This window comes from Ornithorhynchus anatinus, chromosome 13 (genome assembly GCF_004115215.2).
Source record: "Ornithorhynchus anatinus isolate Pmale09 chromosome 13, mOrnAna1.pri.v4, whole genome shotgun sequence".
In the NCBI taxonomy this organism is placed as follows: Eukaryota; Metazoa; Chordata; class Mammalia; order Monotremata; family Ornithorhynchidae; genus Ornithorhynchus; species Ornithorhynchus anatinus.
In genome coordinates, this window is record NC_041740.1 from 24,958,295 (window position 1) to 24,981,189 (window position 22,895).

Below are 22,895 nucleotides of genomic sequence, written 5' to 3' on the forward strand. Positions count from 1 at the left end.
GCTGCTTCCTTTGGCCTAGTGAAAAGGGCCCATGATGACGACGACAATGGTTCACATACTCTTCCCCCTCACACACACACCATGGTCGGAGGGCACTGAGGGGAAGAATTGCCCCATCCACTCTGAAAGCCCTCTTTGAAAAGGCCAATTCAAGACTGGCCATCCCCACGCACACAAAAGACCCTCTCTGGTGGACTGTTGTGTTGCTCTCTCTGGTGCCTGGTGCTGATTTTGTTTCTGCCCCTTGGCCTTTCAGTTCTTTCCAAGCTTTGGCTTGAAAGGAGCTGCTCCTTTCTCGCCCGCAGCCTGCCAGGCTGCTCTGCCTTCGGCCCGTTCAGCTGGGACGGATGCCACGTCGTCTGAGTCCGGGCCCCGCCGCAATCCCGAAAGCACTTTCTCGCTCCTCCTTGCTGCCAGGAGAACTGTGAGGAAGGAAAGGATTGCGGTCTCTGGCGCAGACATTCTTCAGAGGGAGGCAGAATCCACCATGTAGGCAGTCAAGACTGCAACGTGATTCTGCCCCCAAATGAAGCCAGAATGTGACTGCAAAGTGAATTACTTTTAGTTACTGGGAACAGAATGCTCATAAGCGCTCCAGGCAGATCGGGGAAGTGAGCGGGTGGCAGTGATCGAAATTTTTTCTGGGAAAGCAGCAGAGTCGGGCCCCTCAAGGTGAAAGGGTCGCCTAACAGGTGTCTCCGCCTAGGTCAGAGATATTTCGAAGGAAGTGGGATATTTTGAGAGAGAAACCTGAGATTTAAAAGGCACCTTTTGCAGCCTGAGGCCCGGTAGGTAGAGTGATGAATTATAATTAACCCAATTCAGGAAGACTGTGCGTTTCCCTACTTAGAATAAAGTTACCACTGTTTTATTGAAATAATGGCTAAATCATTTTGACCATCTGTTTGAGATTTAAAGTTTTTACCCATAAATTAGTTTTGAGACTTTGGATTTGTGGGGGAGGCAGGGGAGGACAGGTTAAGGGGGTGGGCATCAGATTTTATTTATTTTTTTTTTTAATGCCGACTAGTGGTGGTATTGCAAGTTGTGTTTGGAAACTGTTGCTAGCTAATGAAGCCAGCGGTCTTTGCGACTTCAGCACATCCATCCGTGGGTCACAAAAGGAATCGCACCAAACGGCTTGGCGACAAGGCAACACTTGAGAAAATGCCTTGGAGCTGCCAGGTTTTGAAGGGAGAGTAAATGCCTCCCTGAAATGAGACGATCAGTATGGGAACAAGTCTCCTCCCTCTTGGTGTCTCCTCTGGGCTAGTGTGTAGAAGAGCCCCACAGAGCCCAATGAAGGAGTATCTTGTGGTCCTTGCCAGCCAGAAACATGTTGCTAAGTAGCAAAAGAGAATGGGGTAACCCCCCCTCACCCCAAAACAAAGAGCGTAATCTGTCTTGGTGCTCTGGGCCTTGTTGCGGGTCTCTTTCTGAATTGAGTTGATGGAGAATGAAACACCTCTAGATTTTGCAGGCTGAAAATTCCCCTTCAGAGTTCACAGGTTCAGAGGGAGAGATCCAAAACAAGGAGGGACCTCTCAAAGTTTTGGGCTTCTTTTGGACTTCTCTTTTGAGCTTTTGGAGCAGCAGCATGGCGGGGCAGATAGAGCCTGGGCCTGGAAGTCAGAAGGTCGAGGATTTCAATCCCGGCTCCACCACTTGTCTGCTGTGTGGCCTTGAGCAAGCCACTTCACTTCTCTGGGTCTCAGTTACCTTATCTGTAAAATGAGGATTAAGGGTGTGAGCTCCATGTGGGCAGGAACTGTGTCCAACCCAATTTGCTTGTATCCCCCTCAGCGCTTTGTACAGTGCCTAGCACATAGTAATTGCTTAACAAATACCACAATCATTATTATCAGTGTTATTATTAAAACATGTTACTGGTTGTGCTCCTTGAGCATGTGTCAGATTGAGCTCTTGGGAAAGTCCTTTGGGGAGGAGTAATTGAGTGATCTTGCAAGATGTTCGGGGATGAATTATAGTTGAGGTGTTGCTCAAAGAGACCTAGCCAGAATTTTTTGTAAAATAACCTATTCTTCCAAGAGCAAAAAAAGGGGATTAAGGTAGAAGGTAAGTAAAGAAGATGGTCGAGAAGCATGGAAGCAGCAGGGCCTAATGGAGAGAGTCAGGGAGTCAGAAGACGTGGGTTTTAATTCCGCATCCATCCCATGTCTGCTGTGTGTGACCTTGAGTGTGTCATTTCACTTCTCCGAGTGTCAGTTACCTCATCTATAAAATGGGGATTAAGACTGTGAGCCCTACGTGTGTCCAACTTGGTTAGCTTGTGTCTACCTCAGTGTTTAGTATAGTGCCTGACAAATAGCAAGCACTTAACAAGTACCATTTAAAAAATAACAAAACCAAAACTTATGATTCAAAAGAAAAAAATTCAAGGTACAAGAAAGTTTGTAGGGCAAAACTAATGACAAAAGGTAATTACTGCAAGAAATAGTACAACTTTCCCTTATATTGATGAAAAGAGAAGTCTGCCTTTAGTAGTAACGGGAGATTAAATGAATAATGATTCTAAAATAATCATTACTGACCTACTTTATTAAATCGGCACCTCTTTCAGAAAGGGCAGAAAAGTATTGTTGAGCACTGAAAATGTCACCGTCCTATCCTTAGCAAAAAGTAAAAAAAGAAATTTGGGTAGTGGAGAGAGCAGGTAGAATCCTGTATTTGTCCTGTGCATTTTCTGAGAATTCTGTCAGATCAGCTTCAAATAATTTCACCCTCATCTTTAGGAAAGCTCTAAGTGCTGAGTTGTCAGGAGACCGTGGGGAAGGAGGGCAAACAGTCAGAGAGGAGCTTGGCGAAAGGACAAGTGCTCATGGCTGGGAGGAAAAAGGAAAGATTGAAGAGATCTCAGTCCAGCGACTCGTAAAATTGAGAACGCCTCCTCTTGAAATGAAACCATTTCCCCCCGCAAAGTTTTAAGGGTCAGAACACTAATTCTCCTTCTGTTTTATTGTTTTGAGCTTCCTCCACTTGGTGATTCTCTGAAATTTAGGGGAAACCTAATTCTTTTTAACATGATTATCCCAGCATCCTCTGATGCTCCTGACAGAAAAATTGCTAGGCTGGAAGTACTATGGTCTGACCCAGTAAGTCTACACCTATGTTCTAGTAGCAAAGCAGCGTGGCCCAGTGGATAGAGCTAGAGCATAGGCCTGGGAATCAAGAGGACCTGGGTTCTAATCCCGCCTCTGCCACTTTTCATTCATTCATTCATTCAATAGTATTTATTGAGCGCTTACTATGTACAGAGCACTGTACTAAGCGCTTGGGATGAACAAGTCGGCAACAGATAGAGACAGTCCCTGCCGTTTGACGGGCTTACAGTCTAATCGGGGGAGATTTGGACAGACAAGAACAATGGCAATAAATAGAGTCAAGGGGAAGAACATCTCGTAAAAACAATGGCAACTAAATAGAATCAAGGCGATGTACAATTCATTAACAAAATAAATAGGGTACCCTTGGGCAAGTCACTTCACTTCTCTGTTCCTCAGTTACCTCATCTTTAAAATGGGGATTAAGACTGAGAGCCCCGTGTGGGACAGGGATTGTGTCCAACCTGATTAGTTTGTATCTAGCCCAGCGCCTAGAAAAGTGCCTGGCATATAGTAAGGGCTTAACAAATACTACTAAAAAAAATCACTGGCCCTAGTTGAATTGCTGAGGTCTGCCTGTCTGGCTGATGGGCCAGTTTTACTCCAGCTTTCTCCAGAAGGGATCACAGGACGGAATGAACCAAGGCTGGCCATCAGAAAACTTACATGTACTTCGCACACAGACAGAGAAGTTTTTCCAATCTGCTACCAAGTGTAGCTTGAAAGACTGATGTGGGAAAGACCACCCCAACCACTCACAGACACTCAGTTTTCTTAAAAAATGAAGGTCATGGTCCTGCAAAACCTCACATTAAAGAAAACTTGCACTGAAATAGTCACCCGTCCTGACACTGCATAAGCACAACATGGGTAGTTTCTTCCATAATGCAGCAGGCCTTAATGTTGCTGAAATTATTTAATCTCATTCTGGCCAAATCATATATTAAAAACATGTACTGTGGCAAAACTGAGGGTACAAATGAAAAGCATGTAATAGTAATAATAATGATGTTTGTTAAGCACTTACTGTGTGCCAGGCACTGTACTAAACGCTGGGGTGGATATAAGCAAATCGGGCTGGACACAGTCCCTGTCCCATGTGGGGTTTACAGTCTCAATCCTCATATTTCAGATGAGAGAACAGAGGCCCAGAGAAGTGAAGTGACTTGCCCAAGGTCACACATGGGGTTTTTTTTCTTTTTTTTTTGGTAATGGTATTTGTCAAGTTCTTACTATGTGCCAGTCATTGTACTAAGCACTAGGATAGATGCAAGTTAATCAGACTGGATGTAGTCCCCATCCTACTTAAGGCTCACATTCTTAATCCCCATTTCACAGATGAGGTCACTGAGGCCCAGAGGAATGAAGCGACTTGCCCAAGATCACATAGCAGACGAGTGGGGGAGCCAAGATTAGGATCTAGGCCCGTGTTCTAACGGTTAGGTTGGGCTGATTTTTTTCCTTTTTGAAAATAGAACCAGGAAGGAGAACAGAGGAGTGAGCCAAGAATGGATCCTCAGGGGTAGTGACTTTATTCTCCCACAGGGGACTCCTGAGGGAGGAGTGGTATAATAATAATAATGCTATCTGTTAAGCGTTTACCATGTGCCAAGCACTGTTCTAAGCGCTGGGATAGATACAAGTTAATTAGGTCCGACATAATAGTGTTGGTATTTGTTAAGCGCTTACTATGTGCCGAGCACTGTTCTAAGCGCTGGGGTAGACATAGGGGAATCAGGTTGTCCCACGTGGGGCTCACAGTCTTAATCCCCATTTTACAGATGAGGGAACTGAGGCACAGAGAAGTTAAGTGACTTGCCCACAGTCACACAGCCGACAAGTGGCAGAGCTGGGATTCGAACTCATGAGCCCTGACTCCAAAGCCCGTGCTCTTTCCACTGCACCACGCTGCTTCTCTGTCCCTGTCCCCCATGGGGCTCACAGTCTCAGTGGGAGGGGGAGCAGGGATCTAATCCCCATTTTATAGAAGAGGAAACCAAGGCACAGAGATGTATTTTGACTTGCCCAAGGTCACCCAGCAAGCAATTGGCAAAGCAACTGGAAGAGTCAGAATTAGAACCCAGGTCCTCTGACTCTTACATATCCTCATACTCTACTATTTCTCCTATCTCTTAATCTATTTTAAGGTCTTTATCCCCTGTAGACTGTAAGATCCTTGTGGTCAGGGATTATATCTGCTAACTCTGCACACAGTAAGCACTCCATAAATGCCATTCATCGATTGATTAGATTGTAAACTTCTTGAGGGCAGGTTCCACACTGAACCTTAAAGTCTGCCTAGTGCTGTTTGTATTTAATCATTTGGCTTAGTCTGGAAACCCAAATTAATTGAGCGGTGACAACCAGCCAGTCAGCACATGAATAGAATGTAATAGGACCTCCGAGGTTAAAAGTATGAGCAAGAACAAATAAAATGAGATCCAGCGTGATAAAGTGTAACATAATTTGAGAGGGAAAAGAAACACAAAACACAGAAACACATAGGGAGGGAGAAAATTGGCAAGCAGAAATGCCCAAAGGGGCCCATGGTGGTGAGGGTCAGTAGATTAGAGGGGGATTTTCGATGGGATACGGCAGCACAAAAGGTCAGTGGAATTTCACATCGTTTCCAAACAAAGTCAGCTTTCTTTTATTGGGGGTGGAAATGGGTCTGCCTCTACAGTGATGCTGGAAAAGAATCATGAATTTACTTTAGTATATTGCAGTGCCCAGGCCTGAGTAAAACTTGATAGATAAGTGAGCGTATTCATGGTGAAAGGCAGCACCTTTCTGAAGGTAACTGAGTGTGTGTAGATCTAGAATACACCCAATCTCCCCCAGTTGAGAAATTCCAAGAGAGAAATTCTAAGAGCTCAGAGATGAACATGACACCTATTTAGAAAAGAACTTGAAAGGGTAATCAATTGAGTAGCATTTAATTAAGGAAAAGATTGTCATTGATTTCCTAATTATCAGATGAATTAGGGGTTGCAGTAAAACCAGTGCAAGAAGTGGGACTAGAGTGGATACAGCAGTAAATTGCTCTTTTAGTGCATTCAATTAAATGGTCTAAAGCAGTTCCGCTACTACAAAGGTGAGTGATTTGCTCCTCATTTATGGACCGGACTCACCCTCTGAACCTTGTTAATTCTCTCAGATCCTCAGGGAAATGTCATCTTTCTTCTCTGAGTGAAGGGGATTAACAGTGAAGAGAGCAATTTTTCTTTAAATGGCCTTTCTCAGCACCTGTTATGTACCAGGCACTGTACTAAGCACTGGGTAGATGCAAGCTAATCAGTTCAAACATAGTCTACATCCCACTTGGGGCTCATAGTCTTAATCCCCATTTTACAGATGAGATAACTGAGCCTCGGAGAAGTGACTTGTCCAAAATCACCCAGCAGACAAGTAGTGGAGTTGGGATTAGTTTTGCCCATGATTGTACATTGAGGATCAGGGTTCACTCCCTAACAATAATAATAATAATAGAGAAGTAGCGTGGCTCAGTGGAAAGAGCACGGGCTTTGGAGTCAGAGGTCGTGAGTTCAAATCCCAGCTCTGCCACTTGTCAGCTGTGTGACTGTGGGCAAGTCACTTTACTTCTCTGTGCCTCAGTTATCTCATCTGCAAAATGGGGATTAAGACTGTGAGCCCCATGTGGGACAACCTGATTCCCCTGTGTCTACCCCAGCGCTTAGAACAGTGCTCTGCACATAGTAAGTGCTTCACAAATACCAACATTATTAATAATCATATTAAGTGCTTACTATGTGTCATAATTATTATTATAGAACCATCATGATATAATAATGTTGGTATTTGTTAAGTGCTTACTATGTGCAGAGCACTGTTCTAAGCACTGGGGTAGATACAGGGTGATCAGGTGGTCCCACGTGGGGCTCACAGTCTTCATCCCCATTTTACAGATGAGGTAACTGAGGCACAGAGAAGTTAAGTGACTCACCCACAGTCACACAGCTGCCAAGATGCCAAGTGGCAGAGCATGATATGTCCACTGTCTATCACTCTTCCCCTCCACCTTTCTCCTCTGCTATATTCCTAAGGACTTGCCCCCACCTCTTTGAAAGAATCAGCCTATCCAGCCTAGTTCAGTCACTAAGTGAATCACTGGACAACTTTTTGTGCTAACATAATTTGAGCTGGGCTCATTGAATTTAACTCCACGGGACTAGTTCTGTACACTCATTTTGCCTGAAATGTCTTTCCTAAACGGCACCTGGTCGCACAACTGTTCTCCGTTCCATAGTAGCGGTGGTTTGAACATCTGTAGGCGTTTAACGACCAGCAGCAGTGGGTCATGGACAAGTGCAGCCAACTGAAGTTAAACTGTGGCTTAAATATTCTAACGTGAGATTGCCTTGGTTCCCATTTATGTCTTGGCATATGGGACCGGTGGAAAGAGGCCCGTTCTGTTTCTGGGTTCCTGAAGGAAGACTAGCTCACGGGTGATGGGGTAGAGGCGGTGAGAGCCAAGAGAGAAAGTACCAGCAAGGTGAGCCGCTTAGGGGACTTGGGACAGGAGAAGCAGTGTGGTGTAGTGGATAGAGTGTGGGCCTGGCAGTCAGAGGATCATGGGTTCTAATCCAGACTCTTCCACTTTGTCTGCTGTGTGACCTTGGGCCAGTCATGTCACTTCTCTCGACCTCAGTTACCTCATCTGTAAAAGGGGGATTGAGACTGTGAGCCCCAGGTGGGTCAGGACTGTGTCCACCTTGATCTGCTTGTATCCACTCCTCACCTTTCCTCAGGCTGCACAGGTCAAAGATCTTTGAACTGTCTTTGTTTCTTTCACCAGAAACCTTTTACCTTCGAGTCATTTTCTCAGAATGAGGATTTCTCCTTTGTGTTTTTAAAATAAGGCATACTTTAAAAAAATTCCCGTTTCATGTGTTCTGAAAATACATTTTCGTCTCCTCTTAAACCTCGGTTTCATCTCTTTCTTCCCCTTCTCTCTAGACTCCATTAACGATGAGCATTTAGTAAACAAGCCGCTGTCGGCTTAGTCGGTGTCTTCCTTTTGGAAGTTTTAAGTGATTCTTCAGAGGTTGAAATAATTACCTTCCATTCCCAAATCTATTTGGTGACTCATTTTTTAGTGACAGACTGAAGCTGAAGTTTCTCGGCATTAGAATCGTGGCTGTCAACCTTGATGGCAGTCGAACCTGAACTCACTCACTGCCCAGCCCTCATTTCATTTTCCCAGTTACAATCACCTGCAGCCGAGTTGCCAATTTAACAGCAACTGAAACTCGATTTTCTGCCCGTCACTAATTTACGTGAAGAGTCGACTGACATCTTCTTTCCTAAAGCCTAAAAATAACAATACAAAATAATTGACACCACCGGGTTCTCTTTGGGTTCCCTTTGGGTTTCCATCATGGTTACTAGACCAATTAAAGGTTTGTTAAATCCATCAGTCTCACAGCATCTGCTGAGGTTCACCTTCATACAAGTCACTCAATCAGTAGTAGCATTTATTGTGGGCTTACTGGTTACGTGCCTACTGGATGCTCTGGGGAGAGCACAGTAGAATTTGGAGACAGGATCCCTGGCCTCAAGGAGCTTTCTCGATCTAGCAAGGGAGAAGGACGGTACTATAAATTACGGATAGAGGAAGAAATATTATAAAGGTAACTATGTAGGTGATATGGGATCGGTTGAGCACCCAAGGGCTTAAGTGGCCCAGAAGTGCCGAAGTGACAGTTCAAGCAATCAATCAATTGTATTTATTGAGCACTTACTACGTGCAGAGTGCTGTACTAAGTGCTTGGGAGAGTACAGAATAGCAGAGTTGGTCGACACCCTCCCTGCCCACAACCAGCTTACAGTCTAGGTGAAGCGGGCAGAGATACAGGAAATTTATCAAGGAAGACCTTCTGGAGGAGGTGTGATTGCAGAATCACTTTGGAGATTGGGGAGAGCATCTGTTGGATGTGTCAGTCATAGTTATTGAGCGCTTACTTTGTCCAGAGCACTGTATTAGGCACTTGGGACAGTCCAATTCGATAGAGTTGGTATTTTTTTCCTCATGTGTCAGTTGCCAGTCCCCTGTGGCGGTCACTGGGTGTGCAAGAAGCCCGACAGTGCTTGGCTTTTCACTTTTGTATTCATCCCCGCCCTCATCTTTTATGCCAATTTTGTGATCGTATTTTTTCCTCATGTCTGTCGCCAGTCTTTTTTCTTCTTTATTCTTAGATCGTGAGCCCCTTGAGGGCCAGGGACCATGTCTAATTCTCCATCGCCTAGTCTGTCTCAGCACTCAGTACAGTCCCTTGCACAAAGTGAGCGAGGCCTGAGGGTCAGGTTGTAGCGAGAGGAGCAAGGATAAGTAGGGCGGAAGAGAGCTAATTGAGTAATTTAAAGCTGATGGGCAGGAGTTTCTTCTTGATGTGGAGAGGGATGGACCTCCATTGGAGATCCTCTAGACCAGAAGCTCATTGCGGGCAGAGAATGTGTGTACCAACTTTGCTATATTGTACTCTCCCAAGCCATTTCCCATTCTGCCATGCCAATAGATCGTAAGTTCTTTAAGGACACAAAATGTGCTTTTCATTTCTCTTCCTAAGAGTGTAGTACAGAGTTGTGCTCACAATAGACAACCTGTACAGTACAACACACAGTAAGCGCTCAATAAATGGGATTGAGTGAAGGTGTTTGAGGAGCTGGGGGATGCGTGCAGATCAAGGTTTTAGAAAAAAGATCTGACAGCAGAGTGAAGTATGGACCGGAGACGGGCGAGGCTGGAGGCGGGAGGTCAGAGAGAAGCCTGATGCAGTACTCAGGCTGGGATACGAGAAGTCCTTGGACCAACGTGGTGGTGATTTGGCTGGAGAGTGTATGCTCATCGTGGGCAGGAAGCGTCTGTTTTATTTCACTTGGGCCAGCATTCCTACTGCACCAGCCATCCGGTTCTTTGAGAGGCGGATTCTACTTCTCGGTCCCATCTGTTTGATTACGCATATGGAAAACAGGCTGCCATCACCCGTAATCTAGACTGCAGTGTTTGCAGTGGAGAAGAGCAAGGTCATTTGAGATATTCCTCTGCTGTATTTAGATGAGCCTGACTCCAAACGGTCTGAGCATGTAGTAGGTCCATTGAAGGCTTTTATGGGCCTCATGGCGTTCCTTCTGTGGGACGTGACCCGCTTTCATCGGTAGTCCCCAAACGGAAGAGCTGCAAGCCAATCCGGCAAAATGAGTAGCCGGCGATGAGGCACCGGAGGGATAAATTCGCAGTTGTAATAACAGATTAGGCTTCTTTATGGCCTGAATAGAAATTGGATTCAACCGAGATTGTCCATCTTACTAATCATAAACAGAATTTAATTTTTCAAAACGAGCCAATGCTCATCAGCAAATCCACAGTCCCCTGTTTCGTACTAGAATTGAGGGGAGGCGGAAAGGCTGAGGTTGAAGTCGAGCAGGATCATTTACAACCATCTGTGAAATTGCGTGTGGTCAGCCCTAGAGGGATGGTCGGTTAGAATGGAAAATGGAAATGAAATGTGAGAATCTGCAACGGAACTGAACAGGATCGGTATAGCCGAGCCCATCTCAGCATTGAGACAAGTAACTTTGAACCCTCGTGTCTTGCCGTAAGGGTTCAAAGTCCAACCTGATTAACTTGTATCTACCCCAGTGCTTAGAACAGTGCTTGGCACATAATACGCACCTAACAAGTATTGTGACTGTATTCTAGACTGTGAGCCCGTTGTGGGCCGGTATTGTTTCTATCTGTTGCTGAATTGAACTTCCCAAGTGCTTAGTCCAGTGCTGTGTACACAGTAAGCACTCAGTAAGTACAGTTGAACGAATGAATGAAAGTACCATAATTATTGTTATTGAAGAGTTCTCCAACTCGGATTTTTCCCCCAAGGTAGGGGTGGCCTAATTAGGCAAAGTAGTAATTAACAGTGTTAGTATGGAGAGGTTTTTGTACCCCCTGGATTGCAATGGGCCAAAAAGACATCTCTTAGTACAATGCTTTGCACCGTAAGCACCCAATAAATATGATTGAACAAATGAATGAATGCTTCCCAGGTGGAAGTATCTCTGATTATTACTAGCCCTTTACAGTTTTAGTTCTGCCCCACCAATAGATTGTAAGGTCTTTAAGGACAAGAAATGTGCTTTTTATTTGTCTTCCTAGCGAGAAGCAGCGTGGCTCAGTGGAAAGAGCACGGGCTTTGGAGTCAGGGCTCATGAGTTCGAATCCCAGCTCTGCCACTTGTCAGCTGTGTGACTGTGGGCAAGTCACTTAACTTCTCTGTGCCTCAGTTCCCTCATCTGTAAAATGGGGATTAAGACTGTGAGCCCCACGTGGGACACCCTTATTCCCCTGTGTCTACCCCAGCGCTTAGAACAGTGCTCGGCACATAGTAAGCGCTTAACAAATACCAACATTATTATTATTATTATTCAGAGTTCTGCTCACAATAGGCAACCAGTACAGAACTCTGCACACAATAGGCGTTGAATCCGCTCTGCTCACAGTAGGCAACCGTACAGTGTCTTATTATCCTCCTATTGTGAAGCAGCATGATGTAGTGGATAGAGCTCAGAACGGGGAGTCAGAAGGTCATGGGTTCTACTCCCAGTTCCACCGCTTGTCTGCCGTGTGACCTCGGGCAAGTCACTTGGCCTCTCTGGGCCTCAGTTACCTCATATGGAAAATGGGGATTGAGACTGTGAGCCCCACACGGGGCAGGGTCTGTGTCCAACTCTACTTGCTTGTATCCACCCCGGCTCTTAGTACAGTGCCTGGAACATAGTAAGTGCTTACTACCATTAATATTGTTATTATTATACACAGTAAGTTCCCCACCCGGGACAGTGCTCTGCAGTCAAGTGCTCAAACCAGTACAGTGCTCTGCCCCTACTGAGTCTCAGGCAACAAGAATGAAACAGATTTCAGCCTGTCCTGGAAGGATTGGGAGAGAGGGAATCCATTCCTCCCCTGCCCCAGATTGGAAACTCCTTGGGGATCAGGATTGGGTCTTCCAACTCGTTTGTAATAATGATAATGGTAATAATAGTGGTGACATTTGTTAAGCCCTTACTGCGTGTCAGGCACTGTACTAAGCTCTGGGATAGAAAGGACCTATCAGGTCCTACTCGAGGCTCCCAGTATAAGTAGGAGGAAGAACGGGTAATGAATCCCCATTTTGCAGATGAGGGAACTGAGGCCCAGAGAATTGAAATGACTTGCCCAAAGTCACCCAGCAGACAAGTGGAGGAGCCAGGAGTACCACTTAGGTCTTCTGATTCCAAGGCCCATGCTCTTTCCACTGGGCCACGTGGCTTCTCAAAGTACTCTCCCAAGCTCTTAGAACAGCGCTGTGCACTCATTCATTCAGTCGTGTTTATTGAGCGCTTACTATGTGCAGAGCACTGTACTAAGCGCTTGGAATGTACAATTCGGCAACAGATAGAGACAATCCCTGCCCAACAACGGGCTCACAGTCTAAGTGGGCCAGTAAATACCATTCATTCATTCATTGATCCTTCACTCTGCGATACCTTTGTCCCTGAATATAGTAGTAAAAATAATAATAATAATAATAATAATGGTATTTTCTAAGTGCTTACTCTGTGCCAAACACTGTTCTAAGCACTGAATATTGTTCTAATGGCTGTGTAGCCCTGGAGGAAGATTCCCCATGGAGCCATGAGTCTACTTTCCCTCCAAGCCCAAGCCAGCTTTCCTCACAAGTACATCTCTGCCTTTCAGTTAATCAGTCAGTTATTCAGTGGTATGTTTTGAGCACTTACTGTATGCAGAACACTGGTCTAAGGGCTTGGGGGAGTACAATTGAGCAGAGCCGGTAGACATGTTCCCTGCCCCCAAGGAGCTTCCCATCTAGAGGACTGTAATTCGGTCAGTCAGCAGCCTGGTGGTCTCCCTCTCTCCCTCTACGTTCCCTCTCTGTCACGGTGACAGGGACTAAGCATCCAGGTTTGACATCATCTCAGTTGGCAGAGAACTGGAAGTTGATTATGGCCAGGGGATGTGTCTGTTAATTCTCTTGTATCATCTTCTCCCAAGCTCTTAGTACAGTGCCCCACACACAGTCAGTACTCAGTAAATACCACTGATTGATTGGGTGGACGAAATGGAAGGCAGAGCACCATCCCGGCAGCCGGCCAATGTGGGGAAAACCCTCTCCAATCCTCTCCGGGAGCTGCAACAATTCAATTCAGTGTATTTATTGAGCTCTTACTGTGGGCAAAGCACTGTACATACTAAGCATTTGGGAGGGTACAAAACATAACAATAACAGACACATTCCCTGCCCACAGTGACTTTACAGTCTAGAAGGGGAGGGGACATTATTATAAATAAGTAAATAAATAAATTACAGATATCCAACAGTTCATACGCCATCCAGAATGCAAATCGAAACAGTCCCTTTCAGCAGTTTTTTATGGTATTTGTTAAACACTTATGGTGTGCCAGGAACGTACTAAGTGCTGGGGTACATACAAGGTAATTGAGTTGGACGCAATCTCTGTCCCACATAGGACACACAGCCTTAATCCCCATTTTACAGATGAGGGGACTGAGTCACAGAAGAAGTAAAATGACTTGCCCACTGCTGGGATTAGAACCCGGGTCCTCTGACTCCCAGACCCTTGCTCTGACCATTAGATCACACCGCTTCGGCACTCGGCCTTCTCGGCCCCTCTCTCCCCCCATTTGGCCTACGGGACATCCCCGCCACTCCAGCCCGGCTTGCCAAAGCCCTTCATCCTTTGCTTCCCTTGTCGTTTCCAGATCACCTCTCTTGTGACCCTTCAGTTGTTAACCTTGGTGGGCCATGACGACCAGCTGGATGGACCCAAGTACAAATGCACCGTGTCTCTGGACTTCATCCGAGCTGTCGCAAGGTAAGGCTAGAACGGGCCACACGTTGACCGCGCTGCGGCCACAAGTTGGCTGGGACGGCCCGGTGAGGCCCTCAAAGACATCCTTCGCGGGGAAAAACCAGTTTTCAAAAGAGAAAAGCAACCACCAGAAAGCCAGGCAGGCAGGCTCCAGCTTACAGCTTTGGACCCCTAAGACCCAACTTCACCTAGCTAGTCAAGCCCAGGACCGAATGCCAGATTACTTTCTTTCTCATCGGCGCCTTTCTCCGTACCAGTTCCAAAAGTATTGTGTATTTTCAGGTTTCTTCTTAAGCCCTGGATATTTCAACTTAACTGTTTTGTATCATAATACGACTCTTCATATTCGGTGATGTGTTTTCCCAGTCGTTTTATAAGAGAAGGTCAAAAAGGGCTTTGCTGACCTGGGAGTGGGTGTGATTCCTGCAGCATGGGCTGATGGAAAGAGCAAGGGCTGAGGAGCTAGAGGACATGGATTCTAATCCTCCCTCTGCCACCTGTCTGTTTTGTGACCTTGGGCATGTCACTTGCTTCTCTGTGCCTCACTTCCCTCATCTGTAAAATGGGGCTTAAGAATGTGAGCCCCAGATGTTGTCCAAAGATTACCTAGTATCTACCCAGTGATTAGAACAATGTTTGGCACATAGTATCATAATTATTATCATCATATGACCCACCACCCTTGCCTGCTGCTGCATCTAAGGAATGGCCCATTGTATATACCCCAGTGCTTAGAACAGTGCTTGGCATATAGTAACCACTTAATAAATGCCAATACAATAATAATAATAATAATTTTGGATTCCCTTCAGAGGTTCCCCTCTAAACCAGCCTTGGAAATTATCACTCAGCTATTGGACCCGGCAAGTGGAATATGCTAGCTCCGTTTCTTGTACTTGCCCCTCTTCCTATATATATATATATATGCATAAGAGAGAAGCAGCATGGCGTAGTGGATAGGGTCCGATCCTGGAGTCAGAAGGTCATGGGTTCTAGTCCCGGCTCCACCATTTATCTGTGTGACCTTGGGCAAGTCACCTAACTTCTCTGTGCCTCAGTTACCTCATCTATAAAATGGGGATTGAGACTGTGAGCCCCACCTGGAACTGTGTCCAACCCGATTTGCTTATATCTACCCCAGCACTTAGAACTAGCGCTTAACAAATCCCATAATAATAATAATAATTATATATATATATTTGGAGAGTGAGGTAGTATAGTTGTAGTAATGGTATTTAAGCACTTACTATGTGAAGAGCACTGTATTAAGCACTGGGAAAAAGTACACAGGTTGGAATTAGACATGGTGCCTGTCCCTCATAGGACTTACAATCCGTCTGAACTGACATTAAGTGCTGGCCAGGGTTTAGGCATAGAAAGTTAACTACTATTCCAAGGAAGACTGCATTTATTAGAATTGGTTGTAAGGTAAAGTCAGCCATTTGTCCCTTTTATTTATTCTTTAAATAAGCACCTTGTGGGCTGGGGGTGTTTTGATGGCGATCTCTGTCTTTGAAATATTCCCGGACTGCTTAGGATTCTGGGCCATAATGGAAATATGCCTTAAAGGTGAAACAGCATGGGCTTGGAGTCAGTAGGTCATGGGTTCTAATCACAGCTCTACCACTTGTCTGCTCACAGGTGACCTTGGGCAAGTCACTTCACTACTCTGGGCCTCAGTTACCTCATCTGTAAAGTGGAGATTGGGTTTGTGAGCCCCACTTGGGACAGGGACTATGTCCAATTCAATTTGCTTCTATTTCCCCACCCCCATGCTTAGTTCAGTGCCTGGCACATAGCGCTTAACAAATACCATTATAATGATTAATTATTATTATCATCATCATTATTATAACGTTTCCAGGGACCAGTCCTTGGTCGAGTCGGGTATGCAGTCCTTCAGAGTTTATGGCCTCATTGATTCCCCACTAGATTGTTAGCTCCTCAGGGGCAGAACTCAAGTTTACAAACTGTTTTGTACTCTACCAAGTGTTTATTACAGTGCTGTGCACACACTGAGCCCTCAGTAAATACCATTGATTGACTGATGGATTAATCCAGGCCTCCCCAAAGGGCAGAGATCCCCAGTGGTCCCAGGTCAAAGGCCCACAGAGGGAAAAGATAAAGGGAGTTCCAGTGGTCCTCTAGTAGGAACTTTAGCCGTGGGTCTCACGGGCAACCGATGAAACCCCCAAATTACCAACTAGCCTGGCCTAGTGGATAGAGGCTGAGCCTGGGAGTCAGAAGGACCTGGGCTCTAATCCTGCTCCGCCACTTCTCTGCTATGTGAACTTTCTCCTAGCCTCAGTTACATCATCTATTAAATGGGGATTAAGACTGTGAGCCCCAAGTGGGATAGGGACTGTGCCCAACCTGGTAAGTTTGTATCTACCCTAGTGCTTAGAACAGGGCTTGATACATAGGAAACACTTAACAAATACCGTTATTATTGTTGTTAACTTACACTCCCTCGTGGGGACCCCTCATTCTGCCTTGGGTCAGACTCAGTGTCCAGCCAGGGGCTCTGGGGCCTGGTGGCTGAATCTTCCTGGAGCATGGCACGTGCTCCCAAGGCTTAGTACAATGCCTGGCACAGAGTAAACGCTTAACAAATACTCTATATACACAGACACACACACAAAAAGACCAAACCCAAAAAACCACCAACCTGAGCCTTTCTCCGCTGGTGAGTCCCAGGAGAGTGCCTGACTTCTGGGCCTATCGGTCAGTATTTTCTAAAATTAGCGTAAGTAGATTTCCAGTCCTAAGAGAAAGCCAACTGAATTACTTTGGGGCAATTGGTGCCTCAGGAGAGCCTCTCTTGGATCTACCTAGAGACTCAGCTGTGCATCCTTTTTAATGACAACTTTGGAGTCCCTCTCTGTCTATTTTACTATTTGGAGGCTTTCATTTGAAATGTAGCAACACTTTGCAGCTTCACGTCCAGACTCTTGACCACACAAGTAAACCATAAGACCTCTGTAATGCGGTTGGCTTACCTTCAAAGCCTATAATGGTTTAAAGTCCTTTTTCAGTCAGTGGGGAAGGACAATGAAAGATAATTCAATTTTGCTTTCACTTCACCCATTGGAGGGTGGCAGTTACCAGAAGGTAGTCCTTAACTCTTAAGTGAACTCTTAAGAACTGCAGGTCTCTCCTATAAGCAGAGATAAATAAAACAGGCGTCTCAGAGAAAAAATTGTTAGGAAACTCAAGAAAAGGATCAGAAGCAAGGCATTGTAACCGTAGCTCCAGAAACTGATAGGCTCATATTAAAGGCATTGAAACTCTGTTAAAAGAACATTCCTAAGCAACCCGTCGCTGCCCAAACTATCAGCTTTACCTTGGTCCAGGGACTGTCGTATTTCCCAAAAGGCTACCGTGCCAAATCGAGGAAAAGCAATGTACCATCGCTTTCTGTATATTAGGTTGAACTAAATTTGAAGCCCATAGCGGAGAGAGTACTATATCCCCGGGAGGGCATTCGGCCCATTCTGAATCTCGGCTTTATCGGAATCGATAAGACGGAAACGTTGCCTCCTTTCCCCTCCTCCTCCCTCCCCAGAACTAGCGTCGGAGACTGCCCCGAGCCCTCTGGCCTCAAGTGCCAGCCTCAGGCATGCTTGCCAGGGTGGACAGCTTTCCCCTGAATTTAGAGTTTCACGAAGATTTGATGCCGCCCTCGCCTGGTTCTCCCCTTCCCCTGCCAGCTTGGGCCTCTGCCCAGCCAGGGGGCCCTGAAACCAACAGTGTTCTCAGAGGTGGCAGAGAGGCAAAGGTGGGCAAAGCCAGAATATTTGGAAAAGCCAAGAGTTTGGGAGAGATTAGTTTTGGCAATGCCAAAAGGACAAGGTCTTGCCCCAGACTGTCCCGGACCATTTTTGCCATTGGCTGTCTGCTTTTAAATATTTTCTAAACGTGTTTATAATTGACTTCCATGAGCCCAAGCCCCTTTGACCTCTCTGAGGCCAGCATAGTCCCAGACCATCTCTTATGCCGACATCCAGGCCTGCCGGCTGTTGTCAATCAATCGTCAGTCAGCCAGTCCCTCTACAGTGGATGGTGGTAGGTACAAGACAATTAGATTTGGTATAGACTCCTCGTGGGGGTCTCAGTCTAAACAGAATAGGTATTAAATCCCCATTTTACAGGTGAGGAAACTGAGGCCCAGAGAAATCATCCAGCAGGTCATGAGTCACAGGTCCTCTGACTGCCAGGCCCGTGTTCTTTCCACCAGGCCACTCTGCTCCTCTAAATAATATCCGTGGTTTGGTCAGTCAGTTGTATTCATTGGGTGCTTTACTGTGTGCAGAGCACTGTACTAAGTGCTTGGGAGAGTACAATATAACTCAGTAACAGACAGAAGGGAGTCTGGGGACAGGAGAGGGAAAGGGGAAAGGATCAGGACAGTGGTCTCCCAAAACCAAGTTTCAATTTATCTAGGAAAGTCTCGTTTCCAAAATGGAACATATTCACCCTTCCTCATTTAGATAAAATTCGTCATGGAATAGTTACTTGGAGGGTACGGTCACCAGGCCCACTTAATGATCATAACAGTATTTGTAAAGTGCTTTCTACGTGTGTCAAGCACTGTTCTAGCACTGAGGTAGATACCAGTTTATCAGGCTGGACACAGCCCCTCTCCCACATGGAGCCCACAGTCTTAATCCCCATTTTCCAGATGCGGTAACTGAGACACAGAGCAGGGTGACCAAGCAGACAAGTGGCGGAGCCAGGATTAGAACCCAGGTCCTTCTGACTCCCAGGCCCATGTTCTGTCCACTAGGCTATGCACTTCTTCCATTACCAGCTCTCTCAGGACATGGTCCAGTCAGAATGTTGTTAGGGAACCGGGAACCGATGGTCGCACCACGTGTCTGTCAGAAGAGATATTTGGGTGCTGGTCACAGGGCCCCGAACTTGAGCGGATTTTTTCCTAGCGCATGATTTGGCAGGGACAAAACCGTGGGAGAACTAAGTCTCGGACTACAGCAGCCCACCTGAGAAGCTCAGACTTCTTTCTCCTCCCTTTAGTTGACACCAGACGGGTGTCTCGAGTTCTCTTTTTTGTCCTCCCCACTCCCCACAATTTCTAGAATTTTGTAATATCGATGCGATAATCGTTCATTGGCTAGAAACTTTTTAAAAAGCGATTTACAAAATGATAGGCAAAAACATTGGATGATGATGGCTTAATAAATAAGGCCTGCAATTAGCGGATCTTTAACATGCCGCTCTCACACGGGTGATTATTTTTGCCGCATTCACTAGTCGAAGCCTTTAATTTTATACTTATTTTCAGATCATTATATCTAGTTATTTTGATCATTTATTCAAATAATAAACCTCCAAAACTGAATGTTTATAGGGAAGAGTGAGTTGAAGATAAAAGAAAATAATTATATGTCTCTTTCCATTGCTATTTTGTTCCGCCTGCCATCAGCGTACAAAAATACACATCCACTGCCTCTATCTGTTGAGTCTCATTCTTGGATCTCACAAATTTAGCTACCATACACACACAGGTCAACCAGTGTTAAAAGACTGAAAGAATAAAGACTACAGATGAGTTATGCAGTGTGTAATGCTAAAACAGGTGGTTTGAAAGAGGAATAATGATCGGAAACACAAAAGGCTTAAATACTTCTCCATCTCTAATTACCCTCTCCAGTTTATTAGACAAAAAAGCAAATTGCCCCCCTACTCGGTCGACATTTTCCATGGCATAATTGAAGCGGAGAGTCTTTAAACTTCCTCTTTGTGAAAGGACGTCACGCGTGGCCAGAAACTCTGGTCGGTGTTCCGTCGTGCAGCGTTTCAGCGTGCCTCCGTCAGTCTCGTGACGGTGTTGCTCGGCGGCTAAGTCCGTCGCCCCCTGCCAGGGCGGTTCTGCACAGACGGAGGAGAATTCCGTGCCCGTCCCCCCCGGGGGGATAGAGATCTCAGCCGAGGCCGGGCGACGGAACCTAACGGGTGTTCTCTGTTTCGGTTTGTAGGACGGTGAACTTCGACATAATAAAATACTTGTACGATTTCTTGTGAACACGAGCTCCCCCATCCCCGGGACCAGCACCGGACCTGGCCGCCTCCCTCCACCTCCGTCGCTGGCTGGGGTCGGAGGAGTTCTGGTGCTTCAGATTTGTCCCAACAGGTGCCGGCCCAGCGTGGGCCCCGATAAAGATCCTCTGATTGGTCTAGGTGGAGTTGACCAGAGGACTAGCTCCCGGGGCCCCTGGAGGATTTGGAAGCGACGTGTCCATTACGAACAGCGGGGTTTGAGCACAATCTGTTCTCTTCTTAATGATATCTTAACACCGAAATAGCCCAAAACCCATGTCCTTAGGACTGCAGTTTGTTCTCCCAGCTCTCCCACCTCTCCCGTGCGCCCGGAATGTGCCGATGACCCTCGTTTCTCTGCCTGACCCTTCCCCCTCCTCTCTATAGGAGAGTCTCTGCGGTTGCCCACCGAAGCGGCTTTTCTTCGGGCTGCCTTGTTCAGACCTGGGACTAGCAAAATACAATAAATGTCAGAGCGTATTGAAATTCAAGCTGGTGTGCTCCTCTTTTCGTCCCATCTCTGGCCGAAAGGGGGATGGTTGGATCATCGGGAGATCAGCTCTCCAACCGGCCCACTGCCCAAACTCAGCCAACTCAGAACTCCCTTCCCTGGCCACCCACTCATAGTCTACCCTTCCAACTCACTCTTGGCAGAATTATCGGCACGGCTATCTTCTTCAGGGTCCTTTCAACTTTTCCTGCTCTGCCAGCTGCAGGCTCTGATTCTGATGTGTCCACCCCTGAAGGACGTTTCAGGTCTTTAATATTTGAAACTGTATTCGTTAATAGCTTACTCTGTGCCGGGCACAGTTGGGAGCACTGGGGTAGATACAAAATTATTATTATTAATCGTATTTACTGAGTTCTTATTGTGTGCAAAGCACTTGTACTGAGTGCTTGGGAGGGTATGTTATAACATCAGACACATTCCCTGCCCGCAACGAGCTTACAGTCTCAGGTTGGACTCGGTCATTGTCCCCTACGGGGACCACAGTCTTAATCCCCATATCAAAAATAATAATATTAATAACCGTGATATTTTTAAGCGCTATGTGCCAGGCACTGTACAAAGCATTGGGGTGGATACAAGCAAATCGGGTTGGACACAGCCCCTGTCCCTCATGGGGTTCACAGTCTCAATCCCCATTTTATAGATGAGGTAACTGAGGCCTAGTGAAGTGACTTGGCCAAGTACACACAGTAGACAAGTGGTGGAGCCGGGAATTAGAGCCCATGACCTTCTGACTCCCAGGCCTGTGCTCTATCATTACGCTGCCCAGTCTGAAAACAGTAGGTCAGTAGGTGCCCAGTACAGCACTCTGCACTTTGTAGGTGTCTAGTACAGAGCTGTGTTCCCAGTAGGCCCTCAGTCATTGCTGTTGATGATGATGATGGTGGTGGTGATGACTGATTTGAAACAGGCACAGCTGTTCTAACACCTCCCTGGTTTGTTGGAGTTCCCGTGAGCCTCCTGAAATCCCAGCCTTGCGCATCCACATGCAAAACAGTGATGGGAATGAATGTCTTGATTATGATCTTCTGTGCTTGACAGAATTCCCATTTCCTCCTATACCAGGCCTCCCAAACGTGCCGCTGCCGGAAAGGAAGAAACATATTAGCAGTGGATTGTTTAGTTGAGGAATTTAACCGGGAACTTGAGTGAAGATTTACTGTCTCAATAGGAAGGATGCTTTAGTACTCTACCGAGCATTTTCTAAGCAAAATTGTGTCAGCAGTTTCAGATGGCATTGAAATTCTGTATGGCCCATTGCATGATGGAGAGAGTCATTCTTGGTGGTAGAAACTTTCAAAAGAAGGATGGAGGCAGAAGAGGAATGCAGTCCACACTTGAGAGATCATCATCATCATCATCCATTCATTGGGTGCTCTATGGAGTTCTCTACTGTGTATAGAGAACAGTGCTGGATGCCTGCTGGATGTTGAGCACTTTACTGGAATGCCCACCTTGAGCACTTTACTGGAATGCCCACCTTGTGCTGACCACTTTACCAGATGCCCATTGGATCTCGGGCTCTGTATTCATTCAATCATACTTCCTGAGCGCTTACTGTGTTTAGAACACTGTCCTAAGCACTTGGGAGAGTATAATATAACAATAAACAGGCATATTCCCTGCCCATAACAAACTCAGTCTGTTTGCCCACTGTGTGCTGACCATTCGTGGCCTAGAGGATAAAGCCTGGGCCTGGGAGACAGAAGGACCTGGCCTGTCTTCTAATTCCAGCTCCACTGCTTGTCTGCTGTGTGACCTTGGGCAAAACATTTTACTTCTCTGGGCCCCAGTTACCTCATTTGTAAAATGGATGTTACAATTGTGAGCCCCATGTGGGACTGGCACTCTGTCCAACCTAATTATCTCGTATCTCCTTCAGCGCTTAGAACAGTGCCGGGCACGTAGTAAGAGCATAACAAATACCACAGTTACTCTTATTACCAGATGCCCACTGGGTTCTGGGCACAGTGCTGGCACTGCTAGCAGGTGGCACTGCAGGTGAGCTTTTCTACATTGGCATTGTCCTTCCAATGCTCTTGCCTTTGGTACTAAAGTCCTGGATGCTCTGTGTATCTCCTATACGATCCCCTCCTTGAATGACAAGGGCATAAAGGTGCCCAGCCTCACCCACGTGCCAAGTGAACCCAATTTCTAAGCTCCTCTTGAAGCGCTCCAATCTTTGGGCACAACGACAGATGGACCTTGGCATCTTGGGAAGCAGCGTGGTCTAGTGGCTAGACCATGGGCCTGGGACTCGGAGGACCTGAGTCTGGCTCTGCCACTTGTCTGCTCTGTGA

General features: G+C 46.2%; 1 protein-coding gene across 1 annotated transcript in view; it reads left to right on the forward strand.

Annotated features, from left to right (window-relative positions):
- The window catches only part of ORC5 (origin recognition complex subunit 5), an 85,405-nt gene extending 64,830 nt beyond the window's left edge, over positions 1–20,575 (forward strand). The window contains exons 13-14 of the mRNA XM_001508084.6: positions 13,918–14,030; positions 20,024–20,575. Coding sequence (XP_001508134.2) covers positions 13,918–14,030; positions 20,024–20,069 — 159 coding nt within the window. The 3' untranslated portion in view covers positions 20,070–20,575. The remainder of the gene's footprint in view (positions 1–13,917; positions 14,031–20,023) is intronic.
- The last annotated feature ends 2,320 nt before the right edge of the window (positions 20,576–22,895 follow it).